The sequence below is a fragment of the Ostrinia furnacalis genome, unplaced genomic scaffold (genome assembly GCF_004193835.3).
Source record: "Ostrinia furnacalis isolate ACB-3 unplaced genomic scaffold, ASM419383v2 OfSCF3149, whole genome shotgun sequence".
NCBI lineage: Eukaryota > Metazoa > Arthropoda > Insecta > Lepidoptera > Crambidae > Ostrinia > Ostrinia furnacalis.
In genome coordinates, this window is record NW_021133388.1 from 301853 (window position 1) to 329273 (window position 27421).

At 36.5% G+C, this 27421-nt stretch overlaps 1 protein-coding gene across 4 annotated transcripts in view; it reads right to left on the reverse strand.

The window, feature by feature from the left end:
• The window catches only part of sm (heterogeneous nuclear ribonucleoprotein L), a 99585-nt gene extending 78783 nt beyond the window's left edge, over window positions 1–20802 (reverse strand). For all 4 annotated transcript variants that reach the window (XM_028311024.1, XM_028311027.1, XM_028311025.1 and 1 more), the window contains exons 1-2: window positions 20719–20802; window positions 11458–11554 (exon numbers count right to left, since the gene is read on the reverse strand). In XM_028311024.1, the coding sequence (XP_028166825.1) occupies window positions 11458–11554; window positions 20719–20726 (105 nt within the window). In that variant the 5' untranslated portion in view covers window positions 20727–20802. The remainder of the gene's footprint in view (window positions 1–11457; window positions 11555–20718) is intronic.
• Between the last annotated feature and the right edge of the window lie 6619 nt (window positions 20803–27421).

Sequence of the window (27421 nt, forward strand, 5' to 3'; positions counted from 1 at the left end):
AGGGTTGCCGGCTAACATATTTATTATTTATTTATTTAAGGCACAGCTACACTACAGAGAACAAACAATAACAATACAATTAACACAATATTAAGTCTGAACTCCGATTAGAGCCAGGCACAACATTTAAATAACAAAGAAATAACAAAAAAACGGGCCTACAAACAATAGACAGTTTCACTCAATCTTACTATAACAGGTACAGGTAGGTATTTATTAATAGGTACAGTTACAATACATAGAATACTACTTATTTAGTAAAAAAAAATACAGCTACAAATTACTTACAAATCTATGAACCAGTTACCAGTTATTTTAAGCACTTTTATGATTATTTATTTTTTGAAAGAAAAATATATTTAGTACAGAGTACAAAATAACCAATTTTGCTATTACGCTTTTAAAAATAACACGTCCCAGGTTAACCCTACCTACTTCGGACCATTTAAACCAGTGCTTAAAAATTTTTGCCCCAGTTTTTAGATGGGGGGCGAATAATAAAGACTCTTGCAAACCGAAACTAACGCGAGCAAAAGCAAGGTTTTTATTATTTACCCTTAAAAACTGGAAACACTTAGCCTAGGCGCAGACCACCGATTTTTTGTCGGCCGATAGTTTAGTCGGGCAGTTAAGGCCTATTTAAACCTGAGCGATATTCGCTGCCGCTGTGGGTAGAGGTACATACCGCGCGGGTTTCGCTCAGGTATTTAGTATCAAGTATCGCGGCTAGAGCGACCTGAGCGATATTCGCTGCCGCTGTGGGTAGAGGTACATACCACGCGGGTTTCGCTCGGTAGCGAATACCGCTTAGGTCTGAACAGTATTATTACCGCATACCCACTGGGTTTTCTCTGCCGCAGACGGTAGCGAATACCGCTTAGGTCTGAATAGGCCTTTAATCAGTACGGGCAATGCCCGTCGGGCATGTATGGAAGTGCGCACATTACACCGAATACCATTCACAAAATTAACCAAAGTAAAAAAAAAATGTAGCTGAAGAGACTTTAGCAAGGATTTACACTAATTGTTTTTACTCATATACCTTTTTAATGGAGTGGTAGTTTGTTAATTCTACAATCGTAGCAATATGTTACCCACGTAAGCTCACCCCTAGCCTGTGGTTACGAGCTTTATTTATCCGTTTTAAGCTTCCTAAGCTTTAGTTTGTTTATTCTCACAGTTTGCTATTTGCATTGCGATCGCGGTCGTATAGTGCTGTCTTTTGTTTTGTATTTCTAACTGTAGTTTAAAAGAGTTTTTTATGATCCTAACACCTTATTTTGAACATTTAATCCAATGCAGTTGAGTACTAAATTAAATGTTTTTTGTTACAGGGAAATGAAGATCAGTTAGACTGAATATACCGAACAATTTAGTGTGCGGCAGTTGTGCTACATCGTAATTGTACAATTTAGTTGAAATTTTATTAAAGTCTCGTCGCCGAGCACGTATAATTTCGTCCAATGACCCCAAGCTACCTATCCTTATCGCTCGCGCGTAATTCATAGATTCGTAGTCATTGGACTAAATTCTACGTGCTCGGCGACCGGACTATAGTATGAACTTAGTAGAGATGCGTATTTGGCTATACACGAATAAACTTTTAAAATGTTTATAACACGCTTATCCTAACCAAACTGGAAAGAAATACAAAAAGTGATTTACCATGTGCTGTTTTATGCTTATTTTTTCCTACATTGGGAATCGAACCTAGAACCCCTCACTCTCTCAACACTGGCGTTAAAAGCGAAGCCCATTTAAGACCGATACCAGTACCTCTAGCACGAAAATCTTTCGACTTCGAATCGTTTGCGTATTCGAATCGCCATCAAAAGATTTTGCGCCTATGTGAATGTGACGTAAAGTGAACTAAGGCTGAGTTGCACCAACAAACTATAACCATAACCGGTGTTTTTTGTATGGAGTTTGACAGATTTTTGACCTTAACAGAATGTTAGCTGCAAAAATGAAAATATGCTTAACTTTAAATACAAAACTGTATTTCAGATCACATAAAAAGCAAAGTAACAGAATTATAGCGAAAACAAGATGGCTAACACCGTTGCTAGGCTGCAGTCCATAGACCATGGCCTAACATCGGTGTTACCAGATCTGTCGCCAACAGTCACTTTGTCGTTGAATTCGAAAGCTCGGTAACTATCAAATTTTGTCGAATACGCAACGATTCGAAGACGAAATCTTTTCGTGCTAGAGATACAGAGGGTGAACTAGTCGGCACTCGTACCTGGCACTTTGCTAGTCACAAAGTGGCACCACTCCGCCTGAGAGTTGTTGAGACGAGCGCGATTGTCTGCGCACTTTGTCTTGGAGTAAGGATGATATTAACTATTACAATATCTTAGTACTTCACGAGATAATAGTTACATTAACTAGACAGCCAACTTCAATGTCATTTTGTGACGAGCACGAGTTGGAAATGATGCTTACGCCGGGAACAGCAAACACTGTGTTACCGTATTTCGGATGTGAGATCTCGGCTATAAGCTTAAGTCCGGCTTTAACGTGCGCTTTTTTGTTCGCGGTTTTGTTCCTCAGTCGATGAAGCACCTGATGTCGTGTCCTGAGTGCCCAAGCAACTGCACTCAGGAGGATTTGATGAGTGCTGCTGACAACGCCACTCTTGTTGCGGAGTTTTGGGCTGACACTGTGTAGGTGTTGTCGACAGGAAAAGAATAACAAGAAGAAGAACTAGACAGCCAAACCTTTGTTTCCTTAACTTCTTTACAAAGCATTTTAAGTCTGCTACAATAAAAAGGTTTTAGCGTCAATGAACTTGTGTTTTAGTTACTGTTCAATATCCTTGGACTTTTCGCAGGCCGCTACCAATCGATCAACATGGAAAGCATTGGGGGAGGCCTATGTTCAGCAGTGGACGTCCTATGGCTGAAATGATGATGATGATGATGATGATCCTTGGACTTTTTACACTTCGCCATCTAGTCCCACACTGAGCAAAGCTTGTATTTTAGTATTCCTGTGATTGGAGAGTTGGCGTCTCTCGATATGAAGGTAGGTTGATGTCGAAATGACGTCCACTGCTGGACAAAGGCCTCCCCCAAGGCTTTCCACAACGACCGGTCCTGCGCCGCTCGCATCCAGGTCCTTCCCGCGAATTTTACCAGATCGTCAGTCCACTTAGTGGGAGGCCTGCTCATGCTACGTCTTCCGGCCTGTGGCCGCCACTCGATTTTCTGCCCCAACGGCCATGAGCTCTACGAGCTATGTACTATTACGGAATTATTTGTAGGTATTTGGTTCAATACTCATTTTATGAGCCACTTATTAAAGTTTGCTTTCAAACGACAGAAAAATATGAGATTGCTTCAAAATAACATCATTATCTCGCTATCACTGCTCTTTGATATAACAAAATCTTTTTGAAAGAATAAATTTTTATTGGCCCAGAGCATAGCGAACAGAAAAGTCATAGAGTGGGCGTTAAATTTTATTGAAATAGTTTTCCGACTCTATTATTACATTTTCTGTCTAATTGTTCATTTACAATTCTAATTTGAAATTAAATTTTATTGTGAGAGTAGATAAGATACATTTGGAATGGTATTTTATAGAATAATGTAAAAAGGTTTGCAGACTTCGTTAATGTAATGAGAAAAATACATTTAACAGGAGTAAGGTATAGGAGTTTCTTGCGCTGTTTCTTCTCAGCACTGGCCCATTTATTGTTCCGAAGCAGTGGTAGGGTTAATACTGAGACGTGTAAAAGTGCTTTTTAAAAAGCCTACTTGCAAAATTAAATGAGTTTTTGTAGTTTTAAAACAGTTTTCAACGAATAGTCCGTTAACCCGTGATAAGTTATTTTTGCTTGTGTTACGAGTGGGTTCATCATTGTAGTCCAGCGGCAGGGATCAAACCCGCGTTACTCGGATCTCGAGTCGGTCATTCCGAGTTTTTGACGCAGAACGTCATATTCGCAAAATAGCATTGCAAAGAATTGGGTCACTTTGACAAAATGTCACTTAGGCAGAATGTCACTTTCGCAAAAGGTCACCTTCGCCGAATGTCATTCACAAGTTTTTTCAGGAAACTTTTTGAGAATCGACCAAATTTTTCGCGATGTCATTTTGCGAAAATGACGTTCTGCGCCAAAACCCAGTCCGAAACCGACACCCTGAACGATTGTCACTATTTTTAATGATTAACTTTATGGGTTAGTTTGGAACAATATCTACTTCAGCTCATAGTTTAGTAAATACTACGACCGTACCTTTTGTGATCGATCGAAACCAGGGATGTTATGGATATCCGTAACCATAACCGAAACTTTCAGATATCCGAAATAAAAAATATCCGAAACCGTAACCGTAACTGATTCAAAAGTTTCGGATAGTTTCGGATGTAGGCAGTTTAAATTGATTTTGTATAGCATTATATGTGAAGGCATAACAGCCTGATTTACCTTTATAATGCCATCTAGTGTCAATTTTTATTTTTTTATTACTTTTTATTCGATGTAGTGTGCGGCCATGAATGAACCGTGTTGGACAACTATTGCAAATTGCATTCTAAAGCACAGATATCCGTAACCGTAACCGAAACTTTCGGATATCCGAAATAAATAATAAACCGAAACCGGTATAATATTATTCCTATATCCGTAACCGTATCCATAACCGAAACTACATATCCATAACATCCCTATCGAAACCCACTCAAAGTTTTATATGGATATGTACAAATAAATAGGCATACATATCCAAAATAATTTCTAATCGAAAGCGAAATCGGAGAACACACGAAACTCTTAATCGATTCGAAAACAAATCGAGCGAGTCGATACACAAATATTTGTTCTACAGATCGATTTGTGCGTGTGTTTGCTGATGGTGTTTGTTTTACTTCACATCAAAGGCTTGAGTAATACGCCAAATTATGTTTTGAGAAGGTGGAATTGTATAGTCCGAGAACGCGAGTTTGCTTGCTTTTTTAACGAGGTAAATTTTTTACTTTGAGCGTAAATTTTTTTAGACCCGATTTGACCAAACTTTTATCTGAGAATAACTCCTGGTATAACTGGCACATTGACAGTTTCAGTATGGGAAATATGTCAAAATGTCGGATAACTTACGATTTATTCTGAGATTAATATTTACTCTTGTTTGGTCGAATCCACCCTTAACCGAACTTCTATATGAATATTTAACGTTCAACCACTTACTACCTCTTTTTAAAACTGAAGATCCTACAAAAAGCACACATTTCGAATCTGTCCATTTAAAAAATCGCTTAACCATTACACTTGCGAGCACCAAAAGTACATTCAAAATTAAACTTTACCGGAACGATTTAAGAGCTAATTTCCATTTAAAGTTCAAAAAGCAATAAAGAAGTACACTTCATTGCAAGGGAAGTCACCTGTCGCAGTTTTTGCACTGTAAATCGCATGTTAAGCCACCTGGCAGGATTATCAACCGAATGCAGCTGTAAATTACTTTTAGACCGCTTTTAAAAGGCGCTTAGTCGCGGTTCGATTCTCGTTCGAGAAATTTTTTTGCAGTTAGGACTTAGTTTGCAAAAATGGGTTTGAAACAGGATTTGCTAAAATACTGCGAAAGTATTTGCATAAAAAATTGCTGTCCAATCACACTAGATCTCTCATGTATGGAATTGTGTCCAGTAAATGGACTGACAACGTCAAGGGCTATTCTAGGATGCCTACCTACCTAGCACATATACATTGAAATCTATATAAATAAAAATGAATTGATGTTCGTTAGTCTGATTAAAACTCGAGAACGGCTGGGCCGATTGAGCTGATTTTGGTTTTAAAATGTTTGTCGTAGTCCAGGGTCGAACTAAACGGCGAGCAAATACGCGCGCGATATTGTTTTTCTGTGACAGACAAAACTACACGCGGGCGAAGCCGCGGGCGGAAAGCTAGTACAAAATAAATTAAACCTTTAACGGGCAAAGTCCAATTTTTTCATTTTATTTTACCTTAAAACAAGGGAATAAAGTTTAAAATGTGGTGGGAACTATATTCCCATTACCATTAAATGGTTAACAGAGCACATAAATGTATAACTAGTTTATGTAACTGGATTCTCCTTGACATTCTATTTTTTGTTTTTCGAGTGTATGTATGTATGTATGTATGTATTTATTCTAGGTAACGTACCGTATGTTTTGTGTCTACACCATTGGTTAAGATAACAATATTTTCTACTATTTTATTATTATTATTAAAGATCTGTAAAGGCCGGATCAAAACATATTTTCTCAAAGGAAAAAAAAATAGAAAAATATGATACTCATTTTTCACAATCAGTTATCAGTTACTATGAGTCCAATCATTATTATATTTTCGTTAAATACCTACAAAATAATACAGTACAAATTACCCTAGCAACGGGACAATGTTTCCGAAACATCTTTTGTTGAAAGCGGGAGAAAAATATTTTCTACGAAAAATAAACCCTCCGTGACAGGACAGCTTGAGGGACGTACCTACGACGTACGTGGGTTCGGATACGGTAATATGTCCGTAGCTCAGTGGTACTCGGCTGGTAAGCGAAAAGTCTTGGATTCGACCCAATGGCAGATTGAATTTTGTGATCGCTTCGTCGGTTTTTTTTAAATATAAATATGAAGCGTTGTGATTTAAATCTGTCGGAGTGTTATTTCGTCCTTGAGAAAGTAATGAGTTCTATGTATAAATTTTAAATCCTCCATATAATCTACGCATTTTTTAAATACTTACCTTACATGTCACATTAAATGAATCCTTTTAATGAAATTTATTATCCTATCCTGACGTATCCTGAACGTATTTTTCTCTCAAAAACTTGCGTGCACACTTGTATTTTTTATATCCGAAAAATGTTGGTACCAAAAAGACATCACTATTGTCGAGTACGCAAAAATGAATATAAAATCGTCGGCTATTGAATATCCTTGTTAGGGGGACATAATAACGACCGATAGCGTGATCTCCATGGGGCAGTTACAAGGCTTCCACACAGTGGTAGAGACGCTATATGAAGAAAGTATAGCCTGTGTAAATATAATTAAAAAGTTCCAAACGAAAAAAATGCCAGTAACAGATAGTCCGTCAGACAGATGATAAGAAAATATTGGATATGTAAGACCACTTATGTACCTGGAATTACGCAAATAAAGAAATTTGATTTGATTTGATTGATTTGATTTGATTTGACACGATTTTTTTCTTTTCTTTAATATTTTAAATAATAACAGTGCTACATCAAGTTCAAAAGGCGCGTGACGTCACGCCTAGGTAGATTATTTTTACCTAAAAGTGACTTCACGCGACTTTTCAACTCAATATAATACTGTAATTATTAGATTTTGAATAAATAAAATAAATAAATAAATCTGAAAAAATACGTGTCCAATATTTTTTAAAGTATCTGTCTGACGGACTAAATACAATTTGGATTTCATTACCCAGTCCACATCCCTATCGCTGCTTATAAGCTCACAAGGAAGTGTTGTAACGTCATTTTTTTGTAAGCCAAGCTAAAATATGAAGCCTGTGCTATAGCCACGGTTTTTGTAACATATTCGAAACGTCAGGTGAATTTAAAGGTATTTTTTTTTAACTTTGACAGCTCCAGGTTAAAAAATATTATATTTCAAGTGGTAATTCAATCTACGACGCTAGAAATTTTAGCAAAAAAAGCCCGTACTTGTTTAAAAAATATAGTTGGATAATTTTTTACCAATAGCATCATAGCTCTTTAAAAGATGTAAACGTAAATTAGCATTAACTGGACGACAAGTACCAAGGGTGTCTCATTAAATGTCCGGGGCGGGTATCGAACCCCCGTAAGGACCTTTACAAACCTGCTACAACAGGTTACATGGAATCGCTGAAAGTGTGGACTTGAAAAAAAAATACATTTTTTTTTTAAATTGCTTAGAACATAACAAAAAAATTGTTTTTTTTTTAAATGATAATGTTAGCCATAGCAAACTATGGCCTACTCACTAAAACCTGACGGTAAAAAACTTTATCGCGCGCGTCGTATCAATAACCAGAATAAAAACTATCCTATGTCCTTTCCCGGGACTCAAACTATCTCTATGCCAAATTTCATCAAAATCGGTTGAGTGGTTTAGGCGTGAAAGCAAGACAGACAGACAGACAGAGTTGCTTTCGCATTTATAATATTAGTATAGATTGTGAATGGTTTTTTTCCCCACGGCCATAGTGAAAATACTGTTCCACCAATGTCATTACGAGGGCGGCACTGAAAATTTCGGGAATCAAGGAAGTGAAACAACATTACTATTTAAAAATGTATTTATTGCTTTTTAAAGTATTCTCCGCGAAATTTGACACATTTTTCCATACACGAAACCAATAATTGAAGCAACCATTGCATTCGGAAGTTTGGGTCTCCAAAATGGCCGTTTTGTAGGCTTCCACAGCTTCTTCAGGTGATGAAAATCTCTGACCACGCAATTTATTCTTTATTTTTCTTTGTCCCCCAAGAGGAATAGTCGCAACATGGCCGGTTTTGGAGACAAACGTGGCCACCATTTTTTTTGCAACACTCCGTGAACGAACAATTTTTGTTGGCTTTAATTCATTTTCGAACACCCAAACTCGTGACTGGTTTTTTGTTTCGGGTTCGTACGCGTATATCCATGATTCGTCACCTGATACGATGTTGTATACAGCATTTGAGGATTCTGCATGTAATCTCCCGAGAGTTCTGACGCACCAAGTAACGCGAGCCGCTTTTTGCTCTTCACAGAGCGAATGCGGTATCCATCGGGAAAACAACTTTTTTACACCTAATTGTTTATGCAAAATTATTTGTATTTGACTCATGCCAATGTCTAAAGTTGTCTGAATTTCGCGGTATATCACATGTCGATCTTCTTCAATCAGCTTACGCACAGCATCAACGTTTTCTTAGGTGACTGCAGTTTTTGGACGACCTTGACGGGGATCATCACTGAGCTTGACACGTCCACGTTGAAATTCAGGAAACCAGCGATAAATTGTGGTTTTGGATGGGGCTTCATTACCAAATGCAGAAATCATCCGGTCAACACACTGTTTTTGTGTTAAACCACTCCAAAAGTCATAATAAATCATCGCTCTTGAATTTTCTCGAGTCAATTCCATTTTCTCAACGACTAAACAAGTTTGACAAGACCTTGTGATACGACCGAGAATCTTTATTTAAATAAATAAATGGTATACGATTTTTAAAACCCTGGAGTTTGCAATTAAATAGATTTTAATATGACTGGAACAGTGGAAATATTCCATTCCCGATACTTTTAGTGCAGCCCTCGTATCATTACAACAATAAAATATACATTTTTTTAGACTCAAGTTCAAACTCACAGCAATCAAACCCGTTTAGCTATCACAATAGCATATCCGAAACATAGTGACGGCCGTGATTAATCTGAGCTGAGCGGAGCGGAATATCGCTTTTTTGGCTCTTTTTGCTTTTTTCGCTCTTTTCGCTTTTTCGCTCTTTTCACTCGTACCGTAACACAATGGGCGTTCACTTCCGGGCACAATGCCGGTTTTTTGGCATATTGCTGACATTAATTTTTGTTAATAAAAACGGAAATTTGGCTAAGAAAACGATGATGATGAAGCTAAAACATGTTTCTTTTGTTGAGTTCTAAATAAGCTCGTTTGAGTTTTATCTGCAACTAGCTGACCCGGCGAACTTTGTTCCGCCTTAATAGCAACTAGCGGCCGCCCGCGACTTCGTACGCGTGGATCCCGTTTTACCCCCTTCATCTATCTTACGCGGTTTAGATTTTTTCATACAAATGTTTTTTCCCGCTAACTCCCTGTTCTGCAATATCCTGTTGTAACTAAGCTTTAATTTTACTAAGGTACCTGCATGCCGAATTTCAAGCGTCTAACTTAAGCGGTTCAGATTTTTCATACAAAACGATTTTCCCGCTAATTCCCATTCCCGTGGGAATTCCTAGGTATCCTATAACCTGCCCAGGAGTATGAAGAATAATTGTACCAAGTTTCGTTAAAATCCGTTGAGTAGTTTTTGTTTCTATAAGGAACATACAGACAGACAGACAGACAGACAGACAGACAGACAGACAGACAGACAAAAATTTTACTGATTGCATTTTTGGCATCAGTATCGATCACTAATCACCCCCTGATAGTTATTTTGAAAATATATTTAATGTACAGAATTGACCTCTCTACAGATTTATTATAAGTATAGATAAATAACGGGATAAAAAGTATCCTATGTCCTTCTCCTGGCTCTAAACTACCTCCCTGACAATTTTCAGCTAAATCGGTTCAGCCGTTCTTGAGTTATAAGCGAAGTAACTAACACGACTTTCTTTTATATATATAGATTTTTTGTTTTGATTACGCTAATAACACTGTACGTCCAAAGGACAGGTCCATCTATCAGCCCTGTAAAGGCACGTTCACACTAAGGCACATTTGATTTTCTGAAAATAATTTCGGCAGTCACAATTTTCGAATAAGTTTTATAGTAAGTAATATAATAGGTGTATCAATCATAACTTTGTTTTCACTCAATGGAAAAGTAATTTATTATCGAAAACAACCAGAATAATAGGGGAAGCGTTTTGAGCAACTGAAAGTAAACATTTATTACCCCGTCTTCTCGATTAGGTACTGAAGTAAGCTATTTTACAGTACTTTTTTCCATAATCGCTTAAAATTAAAAGTAAAGAAAGATTTTCTTTGCTGGGAAAACATCGATTAAGAAAAATAATGTCAAAATATGCGGTCACTAGATTGAATGAAGTACAATATCACGTTCCAAAGATCACTCAGTGCGAACGAGGCGTAAGGTGGGTAACCCTATTCTCGTCTAAGTGCGCGCGTTCGTGTTTCGGTCACTTAGCGCAGTGTTTGACGTGCGCAAGTGGTGTCGCTTTACAGGGCCCACTTTGGACGGACTTTTGCGTGTCAACTCTTTTGGAAAATACTGATTGGAAGTGAAAATGGACGTATAGGTGGTAGTGACTGAAAAGAATTTTAAAATTTGAAAAAAAAAATCTTTTGAAATATCTACGAGTGCAGTGGCACGTGGATTAACCAAAGGCAATCGCAAATATCTCCTTTTGTCATAGTGGTTAAACTATAGATAAATTATAATAGGTAGCACGTAAAAATAATCATCAAGAGTCAAGACAGACGTAAATAATACTTGTTAATCTCAATTTTTTGAATAATAATCGCACCAAGAGAAACTGTCACTCATAGAGTTAACTATAAGTTGTCTCAATCAACTCAACTTTGCATTGGAATCAAAAAAACACAAATCACTAAGTAAGTAGAGAGCTTGGTGTCAATAATAATTTTGATAAAAAAAAATCAGTTTTCTATTTGCGCAGACTATAATTTATACTAAAACAGAAAACTACAAAAATTTAATACTTTTAATAATAAAATGAAATGAAGTAACTCACCTTTGCGAATTCAATTTTGAGCGTGCAGCATCCAGAGTATATGTCGCAGCCGTGAAGCGCCTCTTTCGCTCGCGTCGCCGACTCCACACTCTCGAACTTGTGGCGACGGGTTAAGGATCATATTCGTTTGGCAAGTTGGTTAGAACAATATTTAACTTATGAACAGAGAAACACTGGGAGTGGATTTTGTAAATAAAAATGTTATTACATAAAAGCAATAAATGTACAGAGCTTAGAGATAATTTAAACTGAAAATATGTCCATTGTCCATTGGTTGGTACACAATTTGAAAGTAAGTGGTAGAAGTAAGAAGTTCTGGGTATTTGTAGAAGAAACAATGCTAAAAACAAAACATTACTTATGTTTTTTTTTATTGGAAATAAAAAACTTTCAAAAATATTATATTTTCTCTACACGCTATATTCAATATCGCGTAACATCAAAGAAATTTTTTGATGATATAAGTGACGTAAAAATGAAGAAGATCCGTGACGTCACACCAATCAAGAGGACCCTCGATCGCAGATGGCGCTGGCGTCAAAGTGTTATTGCGTCGTTGGAGACGAGATTACCACGCTAGGGGGCGCGCCACTTCATTCTATGGGATAACGTCTAAGGATGCGGTGAGTGGGGGTAGATTAGCGATTTTGTATTTTTTGACAGAATGGTGTTTGTCGCTGAAAAAAAATCATCAATATCTACTACGTATTTTGATAAATTAGTAAACGAAAAGGTATTTTTCATTCAGGTTTTTAAATTACTTTGGAGATTGGCAGGTGCTGCCTTACGTTGGAAAAAGCCTAATTATGTACTATTAAAAATGATAAATCAATTGGTTTCAGTCCATACATGGAGAAAAAAATAAGAAACTATGTTTTTGGGCATCACTAGCTCCTAAATAGAACCTTTTACCTTAATAAACAGCGTCACAATTTTTAAGATTTTTTATTATTGATATTGAAGATGATGATCAACGGCACATCAAGCGAAATACTGTTGCATCTTATGTAGTTACATTAGGTACTATTTTTCAATAAAAATGTACAGCTTAATATGCTCTCTAATTGTTTAAAAATAGATGTAACTGTAACCTCTGCCTACAATCTCAGTCTCCCATTACAGTTTCAAAACTCAAGTAATTTAAATAAAAGGTCAGATCAGAACCCAACAAAATATGTAAAACCGTAATTAGGAACGGCGACCTTACTTGTTTTTTTATTAAAAAAGATCCCGGAAAAAAATCCTTTTGGAAACATTTCCAATTAAATAACGGGAAATCGGGGGAATATTAATGGGGGGAAGTTGTTGTCATCGTAAAGTTTTTTTTATGTTTGTATATACGATTTGATTTGATGAGTAATCTTTTTATGGTTTATTATTGTAATTGTAAGAGAATTACTTTATTTCATTAAATATTTTTCAAATATTTTTTTCTTAATTTGACTAATAAAAATTACAAAACATGTTCAAAATTCTAATTCTTCAATTTTGTGTTCCTTTTTATCAGTTTCTTTTTATGTTTATTCTTTTATTTTGACAGCCGTTTGGTTTTGTAGAGTACCGACGAAAATAATGTTTTAAAGTAGTTTCTTTATATTCTTTGTCTAGTACCCATAGAGAAAGCCTTGAATAGTTTGGGAATTTAAGGTGTAGTGTGAACAAAAAAAATTTTGTGTACCTATCTTTTAACTTTATGACAAATAATATCGAAATTAGCACAAATTCAAATTCATTTATTCACAGAAATACACGTCCATTAGATGTTTGTAAATAATCAATTTCGTTACAGTGTACCTTGCCATGACTGGCATGTGAAAGTTAATTAGGAGAACATGTCAAAATATTAATAATCTTATGAAAAGTCATTTGATAAAATCATAACAATGTCAACAATCCAATTATACTAATCATTACAATTAAATGTCAATTACATAAAATAACACACAACCAATATTAATACATAAAATTTCACAATTATTTAATTCTAAAAAAACTCATTTACAGAGTAGAAACATTTATCGAGCAGCCACTTGTGCAATACATTTCTAAATTCAGGCATAGAAGCTCCCTGTATATAAGCTGGCAGTTTATTGAAAACTCTTATAGCCATACAAAATACATTTCTTTTATATAACGTTAAATTAATTTTGGGCAAATACAATCTGTTCTTGTGGCGAGTAGTCTTTTCTAATACCTGTTCATGCGTCTTAAAATTATCAGGATGTTTTTTTACAAATAGGCATAATTCCTTGATATATAAACATGGCAATGGCAATATTTTTAATTTTTTGAAGAGTGGCTTACAACTATCTCTATAGCCTGCCCCACACATCGCACGCATGCATTTTTTTTGTATTTTAAATACTTTTTCGGAATCAACAGAGTTCCCCCAGAGAATAATTCCATAATTTAGTATAGAGGAGACATAACCGTAATATGCCGACATCATTGCTTCATTGTTTGAAACGTATTTTAATCTTTTTAATACAAATACAAATCNCGTTGTTCTTTACCAATAATCGTTTACTGGCACGTAGTTCAAATTGGAGTTAATTTTCGATACACCTTCACTGTTTACACTTATTCAGTTTTTCTTGATTATTATAGTTTATTGATTTAAATTTAACTTTGTTGAGTAGTCAAATAGTGTTTTTGTCATTGTTTTTGCACTATTTTGCACACTTGATGTTTTTGTTTCACATACAGTATTTTCGTCCCAAACACAAATAACACTTTTATAGTTTTCGTTACAAACACTGTCACTGAATATTTGGCCAATGTTTCACACGTTTTTCACATTTTTTTGTCAAAATGATAACTTTAAACATTTTTAAATTATAAAAGTTCACGGAGCTTATGTTTACTCTCAACCTTTTTACGCTTAACATTGAATCGAGTCTTGAACATCATTTTAGAATGCAACTGTCATTTAACCCAGTGCAAACGTTTTCAAAGAACAGAAAGTGACATGGAACTGACTATAAATAATTATATTTCATAGAAACGACAAATGAGTCTTAGTGGTCTCCAAAAACATATTTTAAATCTTATTTCGTCTCTTTTATAGTTCAAAATATATTTGAAATTTCAGCCGTTACCAGTAAGGTATAAATCAAGCGTGCGCGAAACGGGCGACAAATGGGCGGTTTTAAATCAAAGATGCGCGAGCGCAGGATGACTTATTTATGGGCTCAGGGCTGTCCAATTGAATACAAATATATTTACTAGTGTAAATGATGTATTAGATTGAAAATCTTTATTGGACACTGTCAAACTGTTCTATTAATTTATTTTTTAGTTAGTGTTTTGCGTGGCATAATAACTGTCGTAGTCCTTCATATACCAGCGAATCAAGACACAACAGTAATCAATTGTTACCGCGGTCTCATGTGGCCGCTAAAGGTTCCATAATTTTGTAAAAATTTGAATAAAATCGAAAAAAAACAATGTTTTAAAACAATATTTTGTATAGCAGTCGGTATTCCAACACTGACACCGTTTAGCTACTCCTAGATTTCTTAATTTTTATTATCACTAACTTCGAACTTTCATTTCAATCATAGAGATCTAGAGAGATGCCAACTAATGCGCTGAGTTCTAACTCAGTGTCGCATTAGAAATTCACACACACAAAGTAGTCAAAATAAAAACAATATGTCGAGAAGAGTGTGTGTCATCATGCACACATTGCATTCAGTGCCACTATACGTGCGATTGAATGAATTATGTTAGTGTGAATGTGCTCATTATCCACTGCGGTATCAGTACTCAACGTCCGAATAATCTTTAGTGCTACGCAAGCAATGTAAACTTTTTGACATATGTATACGATGTCACTGCTATTATCATTGCTATCGCGAGCAATGTGTTCTGTTTATGAGCATATTGCTGAGACACCGGCCCCGCCCCCTTTTCACATCCCCTTTTAGTTTCTGTGATCTGTGATTTCAATATTTATTTACTTCGAATGACATTTTATGGTGACACTGCATAGACAAACATCTATGTTAGCTATACTAAATTTTCAAAACAAACGGCGAACAAACCTCTTTTCCACAGTGCCAGCCGCGTGCTCAGCCGGGCCCGGCGTATCTCCGAAATGCAGTTTGTTTGTGAAGTATTAGCACATATTGATGAGAAAGACCATAGTTCCATAGGGGCTGGATCCCGCACTCATTAGATTCACTTGATTTTGGAAATTGACAAACGCTTATGTGGTTGCCGAATTAAAGAACACACCGCTGTTGCGCACGGGCGTCCTTCCGAACTCAAAACTCTTGCGTCACTGGGGGGCGTCGCAATCGCAATCGCGAGCCTAGCTCCATAGGATTGGAAAGAATGTTGCCAGTTTGTGATTAAAAAATGCAATTAAGAAAAGGAGCAAATTCCTTCCAGTTTTTGTTGTTTTATCCTAAACTAAAATTAAGAAACTAATAAATATATTTCGGTACGAAACAATCTACAATAGTTTTTCGCAGGCAACCCTACCTTGCGCGAAACGCGTTTCAGCCGGTACGCTAACGGTCAATGATCTACTGACCTTGGGAGTTTCAGACGTTTCAATGGCACGCACTCACACCGTCGCGTAACCGACTAACAATAACCTCATTTGTTGTATTCAGAAGTCTGTATTTATGTTGAAACAAAGTAGTATGTAAAGAAACCATTTATAGAGTTCGTTATTTATTGATTTGTTAATATTTACTTTTTAATTGAATAGAGCGTTCACATGTAGCCTATTCTATCACACATTTCATTTGGAGTTAAGTATAAGGGCAACTGTATATCAAATTTTGGTATCAAGTAGTCGTATAAAGGTAACTTTTGACAACTTTATACATCAGTAAAAAAAATGTTTTGGACCACGTTTTAAAATTCTTAATATAAGTAGCCGTGTAATGCCGGTAGAGTATAATAATAAATAAATAAAAAATGTATTTATTGCCTTCGAACCATTAATAGTAATAGGACCACTCCCTTTCCCACTTTTCCCGTAGATGTCGTAAGAGGCAGTACGGGAAAATTTTTAAAAAAATTTAAATTTTTAAAATTTTTAATATGTAAACATATCCTTAAAAAAAAACCTCCCCAACCAGTCTAGCCAGCGTGGGGAGTGTAGGTCAAATCCTCTATTTTCCTCTGGTAAAGTAGAAAAGGCCTTTGTCCAACAGTGGACGTCTTTCGGCAGAAACGAACTAACTAACGAAAGTAAAAAAGGCCCTGCTCCCACAGTGGAGAATAAAAAAATCTCTTACATGCCGGTGAAAACATCTAACAAATAACCACGTGCCTACAATAGCCACATATTTTCTTTATCTAAAACAGACATAAATCTTCGCAGTTTTCTAATTGAAATATTATTTATTTGTACCACTCGCTTCGATAGTGTTGTAACAATTTAAAAAATATTTTCGGGACAGATTTAACAACTCGAACTGTCCCACTATTTGGCACATGCTTAAGTTAAGTATATAACGTATATTTCGATTATTGTTATGTGACTGTGCAAATAATTAGGTATAGATCAAGTAAGTGTGTCACTGACTTTTAAATTTTGCACATTTTACACCGAACTATCGAGCAGCTAAATCAATGTCAAATAATTAAATAAGCATTATTTCAAGTTGTAATTTGAGATTTTTGTATCGGAATCATATTTATATTGGGACACTTAAAAGACTGGATACTAGGATTACATTACATGACATTGACATGCCGTGGCATCCTATAATTTAGGCAGCACTTAAATTGCGTTCAAAAACATTGTGAATATTGTTTTAGTCTTGTTGGTTGTCCTATTAAATAATGCTTCAACCACACCAATGCGTGCAGATCGCCATCGGCGCCGGCGCGATCAAAGGCCAATGACAGGTCGCGCGACCCATGACAGTTCACGCGATTTGTCATTTCCCTATGATCGCGCCGCGATAGTATCTGCACGCGTTGGTGTGGTTGAATTGAAGCATAAGAGACTTGGTCAATGTCTTTTTCATCTTATCGGGACGTCCCAAGCATATCGGGACACCTCACACCCACATCACTACAGCCGATACGTTTCACATTCATCGCCTACATTCATCCCGATCGCGTTACGGGCTTGTGCAAACAAATGCGTTTTATTTTTAATGGCGGATCGAGAAATTGAGATAATTCGATTCGGTAAACGATTCTATTTCATTTTTGATGTTTTGATGTTGAAATCCGATTTTACGGTTTTGGATGGTAAATGTGTGCGATTTATTGTATTTGGATGTTTAAATATGAAAAAAGAGAGAGATTTAGGTTCTTTCACATCTTAAACCTTTCATCATCATCATCTCAGCCATATGACGTCCACTGCTGAACATAGGCCTCCCCCAATGCTTTCCATGTTGCCCGGTTGGTAGCGGCCTGCGTCCAGCGCCCTTCTGCTACCTTAAACTTTTCGCATTAGGTAATTCATGATTTTAGGTCTGCCCACGCTACGTCTTCCAGCTCGTGGTCGCCACTCAAGAACTTTCCTGCCCCAGCGGCCATCAGCTCAACGAGCTATGTGCCCCGCCCACTGCCACTTGATTTTAGCGATTCTGCGGGCTATGTCAGTCACATCTGGTTCTCCTACGGATCTCCTCATTTCTGATTCGATCACGCATGGAAACTCCGAGCATAGCACGCTCTTTGGGTGACCTTGAGGCAAACGGATGATTACTGATAATTAACTCCCTTATACTCTAGAAGGTTTTCAGTAAAAAAACATAACTCTCGCGCAGTCGGGTAAAAAATTTACTCGTTTCTCATAAAAGACGTCGTATTAAAATCGTAGTAGGTACGCGACTTTTTACGACCCCGTTTAAGCCGTGGGTGCGATCGTTAAATGTTTTATAGCTTGTTTTTTGTAATCAAAACTAATTACCGAAAACCAAAATAAATGAGGTTTTAATTAACAATCGTAAAAGTAAGTGCGGCGGTAAAAAACTTGCTGATGAAAGTTAGTACGTACCAAGTTCAATTTAGTGTTAGATAACTTTCTATAAATGATTGTCTTTTTGAAAATAATTGTTTAAAAAATTAGCTGAGTTTCATAGTAGTTAGAAGATTTTTAAACTCTACAATTTAAATAATATACTCGTAGTTTTATGTATACTGTAAAGTGCATTAGTGTTGTTTTCTCTACGTCAATTTTATCAGAAAATTTCTTAGGCTAACCTTATCTTTAACCGTAACTAATAAATAAATAATCTTTGGACAATTTCACACAGCGCCAGCTAGCCCCAAAGTAAGCAACTTAATGCTTGTGTTATGGGTGCTAGCTTAACGGATATACTACTTATATACTTTTTTTTTTAAATACATAAATATTATACATAGTCACACCCAGACCCGTCATAGAAATTAAAATTCATCATTTCAATTTCTGCCCGGCCGGGAATCGAACCCGGGACCTCTCGACATAGTAGTCTGTTCTGAACCACTACACCAAACGGCCGACTATAACCATAATCGGAGTTTTTGAATGGGGTTTGATTGACTTTTGACGTTTGTTATTAGTAAATGTACGAGGGAGCAACTCAGCCTTAATTTATTTATTTGTCAAATAGATATGAAAGTTTATGTGATTAGGCATTTACTTGATTGCTGCGACACCGGCCCCGCCCCCTTGTCACATCTCCCTTTAGTTTCTGCGATCTGTGTTATAGGTATAGTCTGGTCCGGGAGCACGTAGAATTTTGTCCAATGACCCCAAGCTACCCATCCTTATCGCTCGCGCGGAATTATATTGCTGTCGCGCTCGCACACTCATTGCGGGCGTCGCACAGTCTATAGGCTATAGGCACTTACTTATTTCTACCGCCACGCATATCTACTTAGAAACAAAAATAACTCTTTTACGCAACTCTGTCAACGGCAAATCATTAATAACTGTGAAATATAAAGTAATAAAACCCGACCATACCACCGTTGTCTAAGCCCGGGTGTGGCCCCAGAGTGCGTGTTTATTTACGGGCGTTTTTATTTAATGGCCAGTGAACTGGAGCGGGTGCGGCCACGAAATTAGCGGAGAAAAAAATAAAAAAATTGTCGAATATACTTCTAGAGTAAGAGCTAGTGAACGCCAGACCTACGTCATTTTATAAAAGCTGAAAGTTGGTCAGCGTATGCTCCCAATATAGGATATAATGTTGGTGAATTATGAAGTTTGGGTCATCGTGGCTTTGGGAGCTACCCTAAAAGAACTGTCTGGCAAGGAGTTGGAACTGTCAAAACTGTCTGGTTGTTGGGGAAAATACTTCTAATTATTGCCCAAATATTATACATAAATTATAAATTATCAGATTTAATGGTATAACGTTAGTCTATTGAATATACAGAAAAAGCCACCGTAAAAGTTAGACTTACGTTATACCATAAAATCTGGCAATTTTTTCAACTTCGGACGCGGTTTTAAACCGCTATTTGTGTGGCCCAACCTTCTGACGACGTGAAAAAACACACAACTTCATTTTTATGGCCCGCTCTATTTTCTTTAAGGGGTTTTCATAAATATTGCTCTATTTTTCATTGCTACTGAATTAGTATTAGCACTCTACTGGCAACGACATAAGGTTCATTTTAGATGTTTTTCTAAGCGTACGCTGGTGACAAGTAATTGGGCTACTTGTTCTTGAGTGCTACTTTATTTAGGAGAAACAAAATGTACTGTACAGTCATCACTTTTGTGGAAAAATAGCACATATTGCAAGTGAATAAGAAGTTTCAGTGATAGTTTCATGTACCGTCGTTTGTACATGATAAAGAAAAATGGAATAAAAAACAGTACTTTTCACTTTGTAAAGAACTTTGCGAAAATATTAATATTTACAGGCGTAATATCAGGCCAATTTGCTTTTATATTTTGTGCAAATCGTATTATGTAAACAAGTGTTTAAGGCAGGCGATTTATCAGCGTCACAAAAAGGTTTTGATGAATTTTAATAACGGTCCTATTTGAGTAATTTAAAACTATATTTTAGAAAATCATATTACTGCTAATGTACCAGACGGCGAACGAAATAAATAAAATATGTACGTTCTTATATTATTAAAATAAAACCTAATTCTTCTTACTACAAATACCCAGAACGAATTATATTATCTGAACAAATCATTAGCTTCACCTCTTACCATAGAAAAGAAACATTATTGAAAAAATTATAGCCCTAAAATTTAGTACCTAAATAGTACCCTCAAATAAAGTATTTAATTCTTAAATAACTGTTATTATAGCACCATTAAAAAGGATATTCAACCATCGCCTGGACGCCATTTTTCTTGAATACCACGATCCTCTGTACTTGCCCGTGGGGTGTGCTAATTGTGTGTATGACGTCCTGTAACAAGGAAAAACATTACCTATTAGTAAATAGTAAAAATAAAAAAGTTAGCCTGAAAACATAACATGGGACAATTCAGAGGTAGGTAACCCTTAAAACCTTTGGTTTTAAACCTTTGTTTGTCACCTGTCATCCGCTTTGCAATGGAGGGAAGTCGAACCTTAATTTCGAACTCCTCCTATGTTCTTCTGATTAATTTCGTTGCGGGTCCAATGACAGTTTAACTTTGACCAACTTGACCTTCATTGGTTGGGTTTTTGTGGCGGTCAAGCTGTAGATCCTGGCTACACAGGAGTTGCAGTGGTGGGAACGAGAGGTGGGAATAGTCTTTGTAGGTAACCCTTAAGTTTTGGCAAAAACAAATGTTTTAGAATGTAGTATAATTTAAAAAGTTTGCCTGAAGACCTATAGGGCAATTCTCAATTACCACTAAAGCTTTGGGATTATATAATGTTTTAATTTAATCTTAATCTTAATCTTACATAACATAATTATGTATGTGTATAAAGTTAATAAAATAATTCTTAAAGATAGTGAAAGACTTGTGCCTGAACTAGCGAAAAATAGCTTGTATTTCAGTGCACTTATTCTATGGGCAATATGGGCATTAAGCCATAAATTTATTTAAATTGACATAGACAATATCGTTCGTTTTCAGACAAATACTATAGACAATATACAATATACAGACATACATATAGACAATATATAGACAATATGTAGACAATATACAGGTACTTATACCTAAACATTAATAAGAGATATAGCTTTAAAAATAGCAGAACACAATAAGCTGTCCATTAAAAAGAAACTAATAACATTTTATTATAGAGCCATTCGGACCAATAAGGCTGTGCCGTTTGTTTAATACAATTCCAGCAAAAAATTCTTTGTCAAAGAAGGCAATAATTGTAATAAGCGACTCGTCTTCGAGATTGTAGTATAAAGGAGGTTGATTCAGAAAGTCCAATTATACAGGACGATGTCATTAAGACTGGTCTTCTACGCCGTAGGCCGCGTCACAATGCTTACTATAAAAATGTACTGATATGGTTTTCTTCAGGCGTTGTCGTCAATAGAATGCTTCTGATGCTGACGTCAGCATCTGACGATCCTATCGAGAGCGTATAGCGCTTAGGAGACTGTAGCCCAAGTTAGTAAAAAACTTAAAATTGAATACGTATAAAATTAGGTTCCGCAAATTTGACTGGTCCCGCCGGCAGAGTAAAAAGGGACCACTCCCTCATTCCGTGGAAGTCGTTAGAGACATACCCTCTATTTTGACCTTTGGTAGATCGAGGGCGCATCCTTCTGCAGTGGAGACTAGGTAAATGACCTGTTTAATGTGATCGTTAGTATTTACAGTTTTGTACCGGAAAGCTCAGCGTGTGACGTCCACCCACAAGGTGGACAGACTACCTCAATGAGGTAACCTCATAAAGTAGCAGGAAGGCGCTGGATGAAGGACGCTACCAACCGGTCAATAAGGAAATCACTGGACAGCATTGGGCGTTCTGTGGCTGAAATGATGATGATGTTTAACTCTCTACTTTCGAGCAAGCCTACTCTTCGCATTTTTATTGTGATTGTAATAAATGAAATGCGTCTGTTTGTATTCCAGCCCCGGTGCAGAATGACGACACTTTTGCTAAACAGAAAGTAGAGAAGTCATTTAGTGAGGGAAGAAATGAAATGACATTATTTATCATGGAAACTGGAGTATTGGCTAGATATAAGAATGCCTAAAATATTCAGTTAAATCAGTTATTAAATTTTCTAGCATTAAGAGTTGGATCTCAAACTAAATCTAAACTAATATTCTATTCTAATATTGTAAATGCGAAAGTAACTCTGTCTGTCTGTCTCACTTTCACGCCTAAACCACTGAACCGATTTTGATGAAATTTGGCATAGAGATAGTTGGAGTCCGGGGAAAGGACATAGGATAGTTTTTATCCCGGTTTTTGAAACAGGGACGCGCGCGATAAAGTTTTTCTGTGACAGACAAAATTCCACGCGGGCGAAGCCGCGGGCGGAAAGCTAGTTATAAATAACTTGAAAAATCGAACTGCCCAAGGCGGGAATCGAACCCACGACTGTCGTAGTCGTGTGAATCGAGAGGTCGTTGCGATGGTGCGTGCGTACATTTTGTATTGATGTGATCTGACAATCTGACAGTGACAGAACTCAAACTGACAGTTGCGGGCTGCGTTCACTTTGACCTGACTGTAGACCGCAGAACGCAAAGTGTGACAGTGTGACAAATGCTTTAAGCAGATAGAAGTATTTGGAAGTAACTTTGATTCCTCAAAACAGTTAAAATCTTATTAGTCCCTAAAGCTAAAAGTAGTCTCTTACAATTGTCCCATCTTACTTTTCTAAATGGAGACTCCTTCCAGCCTTACTTATTACGTGGAGAGCGCACTTTTCTTACTTAATACCGGTTTATGGCAGCACTAATTGCTATATAGTGCCGCCAGGCGGCGCCTGTGTGCCTGGATTGCCTTTTATATACTTTATGAAGTTAAGAAAAGGATATTTTAAGATAATTACCCGGTAAAGAAAGGAGCTTTGTGCATAGTTTATGCTTTTCAGTAAAAAGAGTTTCTCTTGGTTTATTAAAAGTGACTTTAGATGAAGTAACTGCTTGCTTCTGAAATATATTGTGGTGACGACGGACAACTACGAAACCACGACAAGCACTTGGTAAACTGGTTGTAAATTATAAGTAGGTAGTAATTTTTATACCAATCTATACTACCTATATATTATAAGGCTGAAGAGTTTCTTCGTTTGATTCAAAGCGCTTATTTCAGGAACTACTAATCCGAATTAATTTTGTGTTGGATATCGAGTAAGGCTATACTTATGCCTATGCATTGTGGTAAAAAAAAAAGAAAAGAACAGAAAAATTTTCGATTGGCGACCACGGGCTGGAAGACGTAGCGTGGGCAGGCCTCCTAATATGTGGACCGACGATTTGGTAAATGTCGCGGGAAGAGCCTGGATGCGTGCGGCGCAGGACCGTGCATTGTGGAAAATCTTGGTGGAGGCCTTTGTCCAGCAGTGGACGTCATTTGGCTGAAATGAACGAACGAACGAATACATATAGGTATAACAATTTCAAGAGCATATTCACTCTCGCCTTTAAAATACCCGGATTATAGTCTTCGGGAAAGACAGCAGCAGGTAGCGAATTTCAGCCCAAATACCTGTATTATAATATCCCTTATAAGGATGTTCACTCTTTGCAATTCACCCTGTATAGGTGATAGAGTGATAAAAGTAGTATCTACATCTCATTAAAGACTAAACAGATAAACTAAAACTTGCCTTTTAGCTAGTTTTGAGCCATCCAAAACAAACTTGCACCGCTTGAAACTGCATCTGTCTGGAGTTAGAGATTTAACTGCTGCAGTTAGTTCGAGCTTAAGATCGGCTTTTGGACAGGACAGTACAAACTGGGAACTACCAAACTAGTGGGTAGTAATCCAGGCCACAGTAGCGCAATGGTTTTGGTGCCATTCGAGAGTCGAAAGATCGCTGGTTCGATTCTTTTTGACCGCTGGAGTGTTGTGGTGTCCAAAAAATCTTCAGCAAAAAAAGAAAAAAAGCTTATAATAAAAATCCAATACCTACATACTCTACATAGGCTGTACCTAAGGGACTTCACACAAACGATGCTTGCTTAAGTGAAGCAGTAAATCGAACGCACAGCGTTGAATAGAGCTTTGTGATTGGTTCGTGTGCCACCCTGTGCGTCGACGCGCACTGTGAGACCTCATAGTAATGTTTGTGAACACGGGCGTTAAGGTTCAAAGTTAAATTGTTTGAGATTTTAGAGTCTAGCTAGAACTAGACACTATAAAATTCAGTTTTGCTAATTGTATTTAATTTCCATTGGAATAATATACTTCCACTTATAATATTAGTACGGATTAAACTATTAATCATTCCAATGATAAACAAATAACCAAGAAATTCTACATAGTACCAATGACATTTAATAAAATGGCACAAAAGAGAATGGCGACCAGGCGCTTACATGTGTAGGATGTGGATAATATGCATTTATATCGACAGTGGAATAAACCGTACACTTGCGGACAAATTTTTTGGACAGATATAGAAAAAAACATCAAATACATAGTATACCTAAAATAAAGTCGCTTGCCGCTGTCTGTCCCTATGTATGATTAGATCTTTAGAACTACACAACGGATTTTTATGCGGTTAATAGATAGAGTAATTCAAAAGGAAGGTTTTAAGTATACTTAGCTCCCGGGTGAAACCGGGGGAATTTTAAGGATACTATTGAAATTAAAATTAAATATTACGCAACGTTGTCTTATTAAAGAGACATTAAATTTGAGTACGTAATACGAACAAATAATCTTATTCCTAGTGAACAAATAAGGAAAGCTTTAGAACAATTTTATTAAAAGAGTTTAACCAATACCTAGAATTGTAATTACCTTAGTTTTATTGGATAAGTATACGAATACAAGCTTTATGATTAATTAAAAGCTATTCAAAACATTCCCAGAATACCTAACCCCTTCTTATCATAAGTAAATAATTAAACAATATCAAATAAAGGAGTTGTTTCCAAGATTCAAACTGTCACAAGCAAAATACACTTGAGCGAGCATTAAAATCAACATTTATTTACAAAGCAAACTTCGAAAACCCCCAACATTAGTCAATCAAGAATTTACATCAGAAAATTCCAAAAGCAATTTGACATTCGCAATTGAATCACCCCGGTCCAGTCGGGAACAACAATGTCGTTTAATTAAACAATTTTCAAGGGATCTCGTAAAAACATTTGAGAGCAAATTAAAATTTGCAAAACTTGAGCGCGCACTTGCCAGTGAACTACATTGTAAAGTTTTGAGATGTAGTAGCGGCGTAATTGCTATGGAACTATTATTTGAAAAAGTATTTGAGAGAGAAATATTGTTTTTAAATGTAGATGACTTTTCAGTCCATAAAGTAAATGAACAATAATTCCAAATCAATATACTTAACAATAAAACCCCATTAGTTATTTCTTTAGTTCTGAACTTAGTATTGACATCCTATAAAAAAATACGTCACTTTATTGGTCATGTCAACGCCACCCTTATAACCTCGTAAGTACATACTAAGCATAGTAGTTCAGACCTGACATTTAAACTACATAGCAGTTACTATAACTGCCTTTATATCTATTTTAGGTACACAAACAATTTTTTAAATCCTTTTTATTTATTATTTTACATAGGATATAATATAAAAAAAAAAATGTAAAACACTTTCCTTGCACGGCACTGTAAGTCAGTACACGTGCGTTCGCAATATCGGTACAAGCCACTTGTTGGAATTGGAATCGTTCGCAGCCGTAATATCTGAGCAGACTTTACATCCCAACTAATATTATAAATGCGAAAGTAACTCTGTCTGTCTGTCTGTCTGTCTGTCTGTCTGTCTGTCTGTCTGTCTGTCTGTTACGCTTTCCCGCTTAAACCTCGCAACCGATTTTGATAAAATTTGGCATAGAGATAGTTTGAGTCCCGGGAAAGAACATAGGATAGTTTTTATCCCGGTTTTTGAAACAGGGACGCGCGCGATAAAGTTTTTCTGTGACAGACAAAATTCCACGCGGGCGAAGCCGCGGGCGGAAAGCTAGTTTTATTAATAATTCGAGAACCTTCCAAGTGTTATGAAGGACAAGGAAAGAGCACCTTGATATATATGTACGTGATCAGGTGAAAAAACTTTAATGTAACTATGAAATTCTGAAATTCTAATATTGTAATGTTTGTTACCTTTTCACACTGAACCGATTTTGACGAATTTTGATACAGATATAGTTAAACGGGAAAAACATAGGATAGTTTTGTACTTTTTATCCCGGTTTTTGAAAAAAGGGACACGCGCGCTTGAGTCTTCGTCAGTCCCTAGGTGAAGCCAGGGGCAGAAGCTAGTACCTATGTATGATTGAAATGATTAAAATCCTTGCTGTGGCATCTCTTCACATATAAACGTTGTGGTTAATAAAAAATTCAATAAATATGTAGTAATAAATCAGTTTATTGAATTCATACATTACACTGTTCGGCCCCTACAAACCATAGGTACCTACGCGTTATTCTATTACCTTATCCTAGTTCCCACTAAACCATTTTCTGGTCGTAAACCTTAAACAGCGTCCCAAAACTTAAGTTATTAAGATTGGCACTCCAATTTAACCCTTATCGTACATACCCCTAGGCACGTGACCCCAAGGGTACGTACAGTCAGCGTCAAATAGTTCGTGACACCCAAAGTGGCCGAAAAGTTGAAAACACAACCATATTCCAATGAAGAATGTTCACTAATTTTGTTTTTTAGCTTTCTGTATTCTCTGTTAAAAATAAAAAATACACGTGAAAGAATTATTTCGATACGTCAATTAGTTTCCAAGATATTGAATTTTAAAAGTGCGGGCGGCGGCCAGCCCGCCATTTTATGCGCGTGACGTCATATTACAGTGACTGGCTCATATTTGTATGGGTGGAATCTTGCAAGCTAAATTAAGACCCACTTCCAGGCAACCGATTAAGCTGAAATTTCGCAAACACATGTGATTT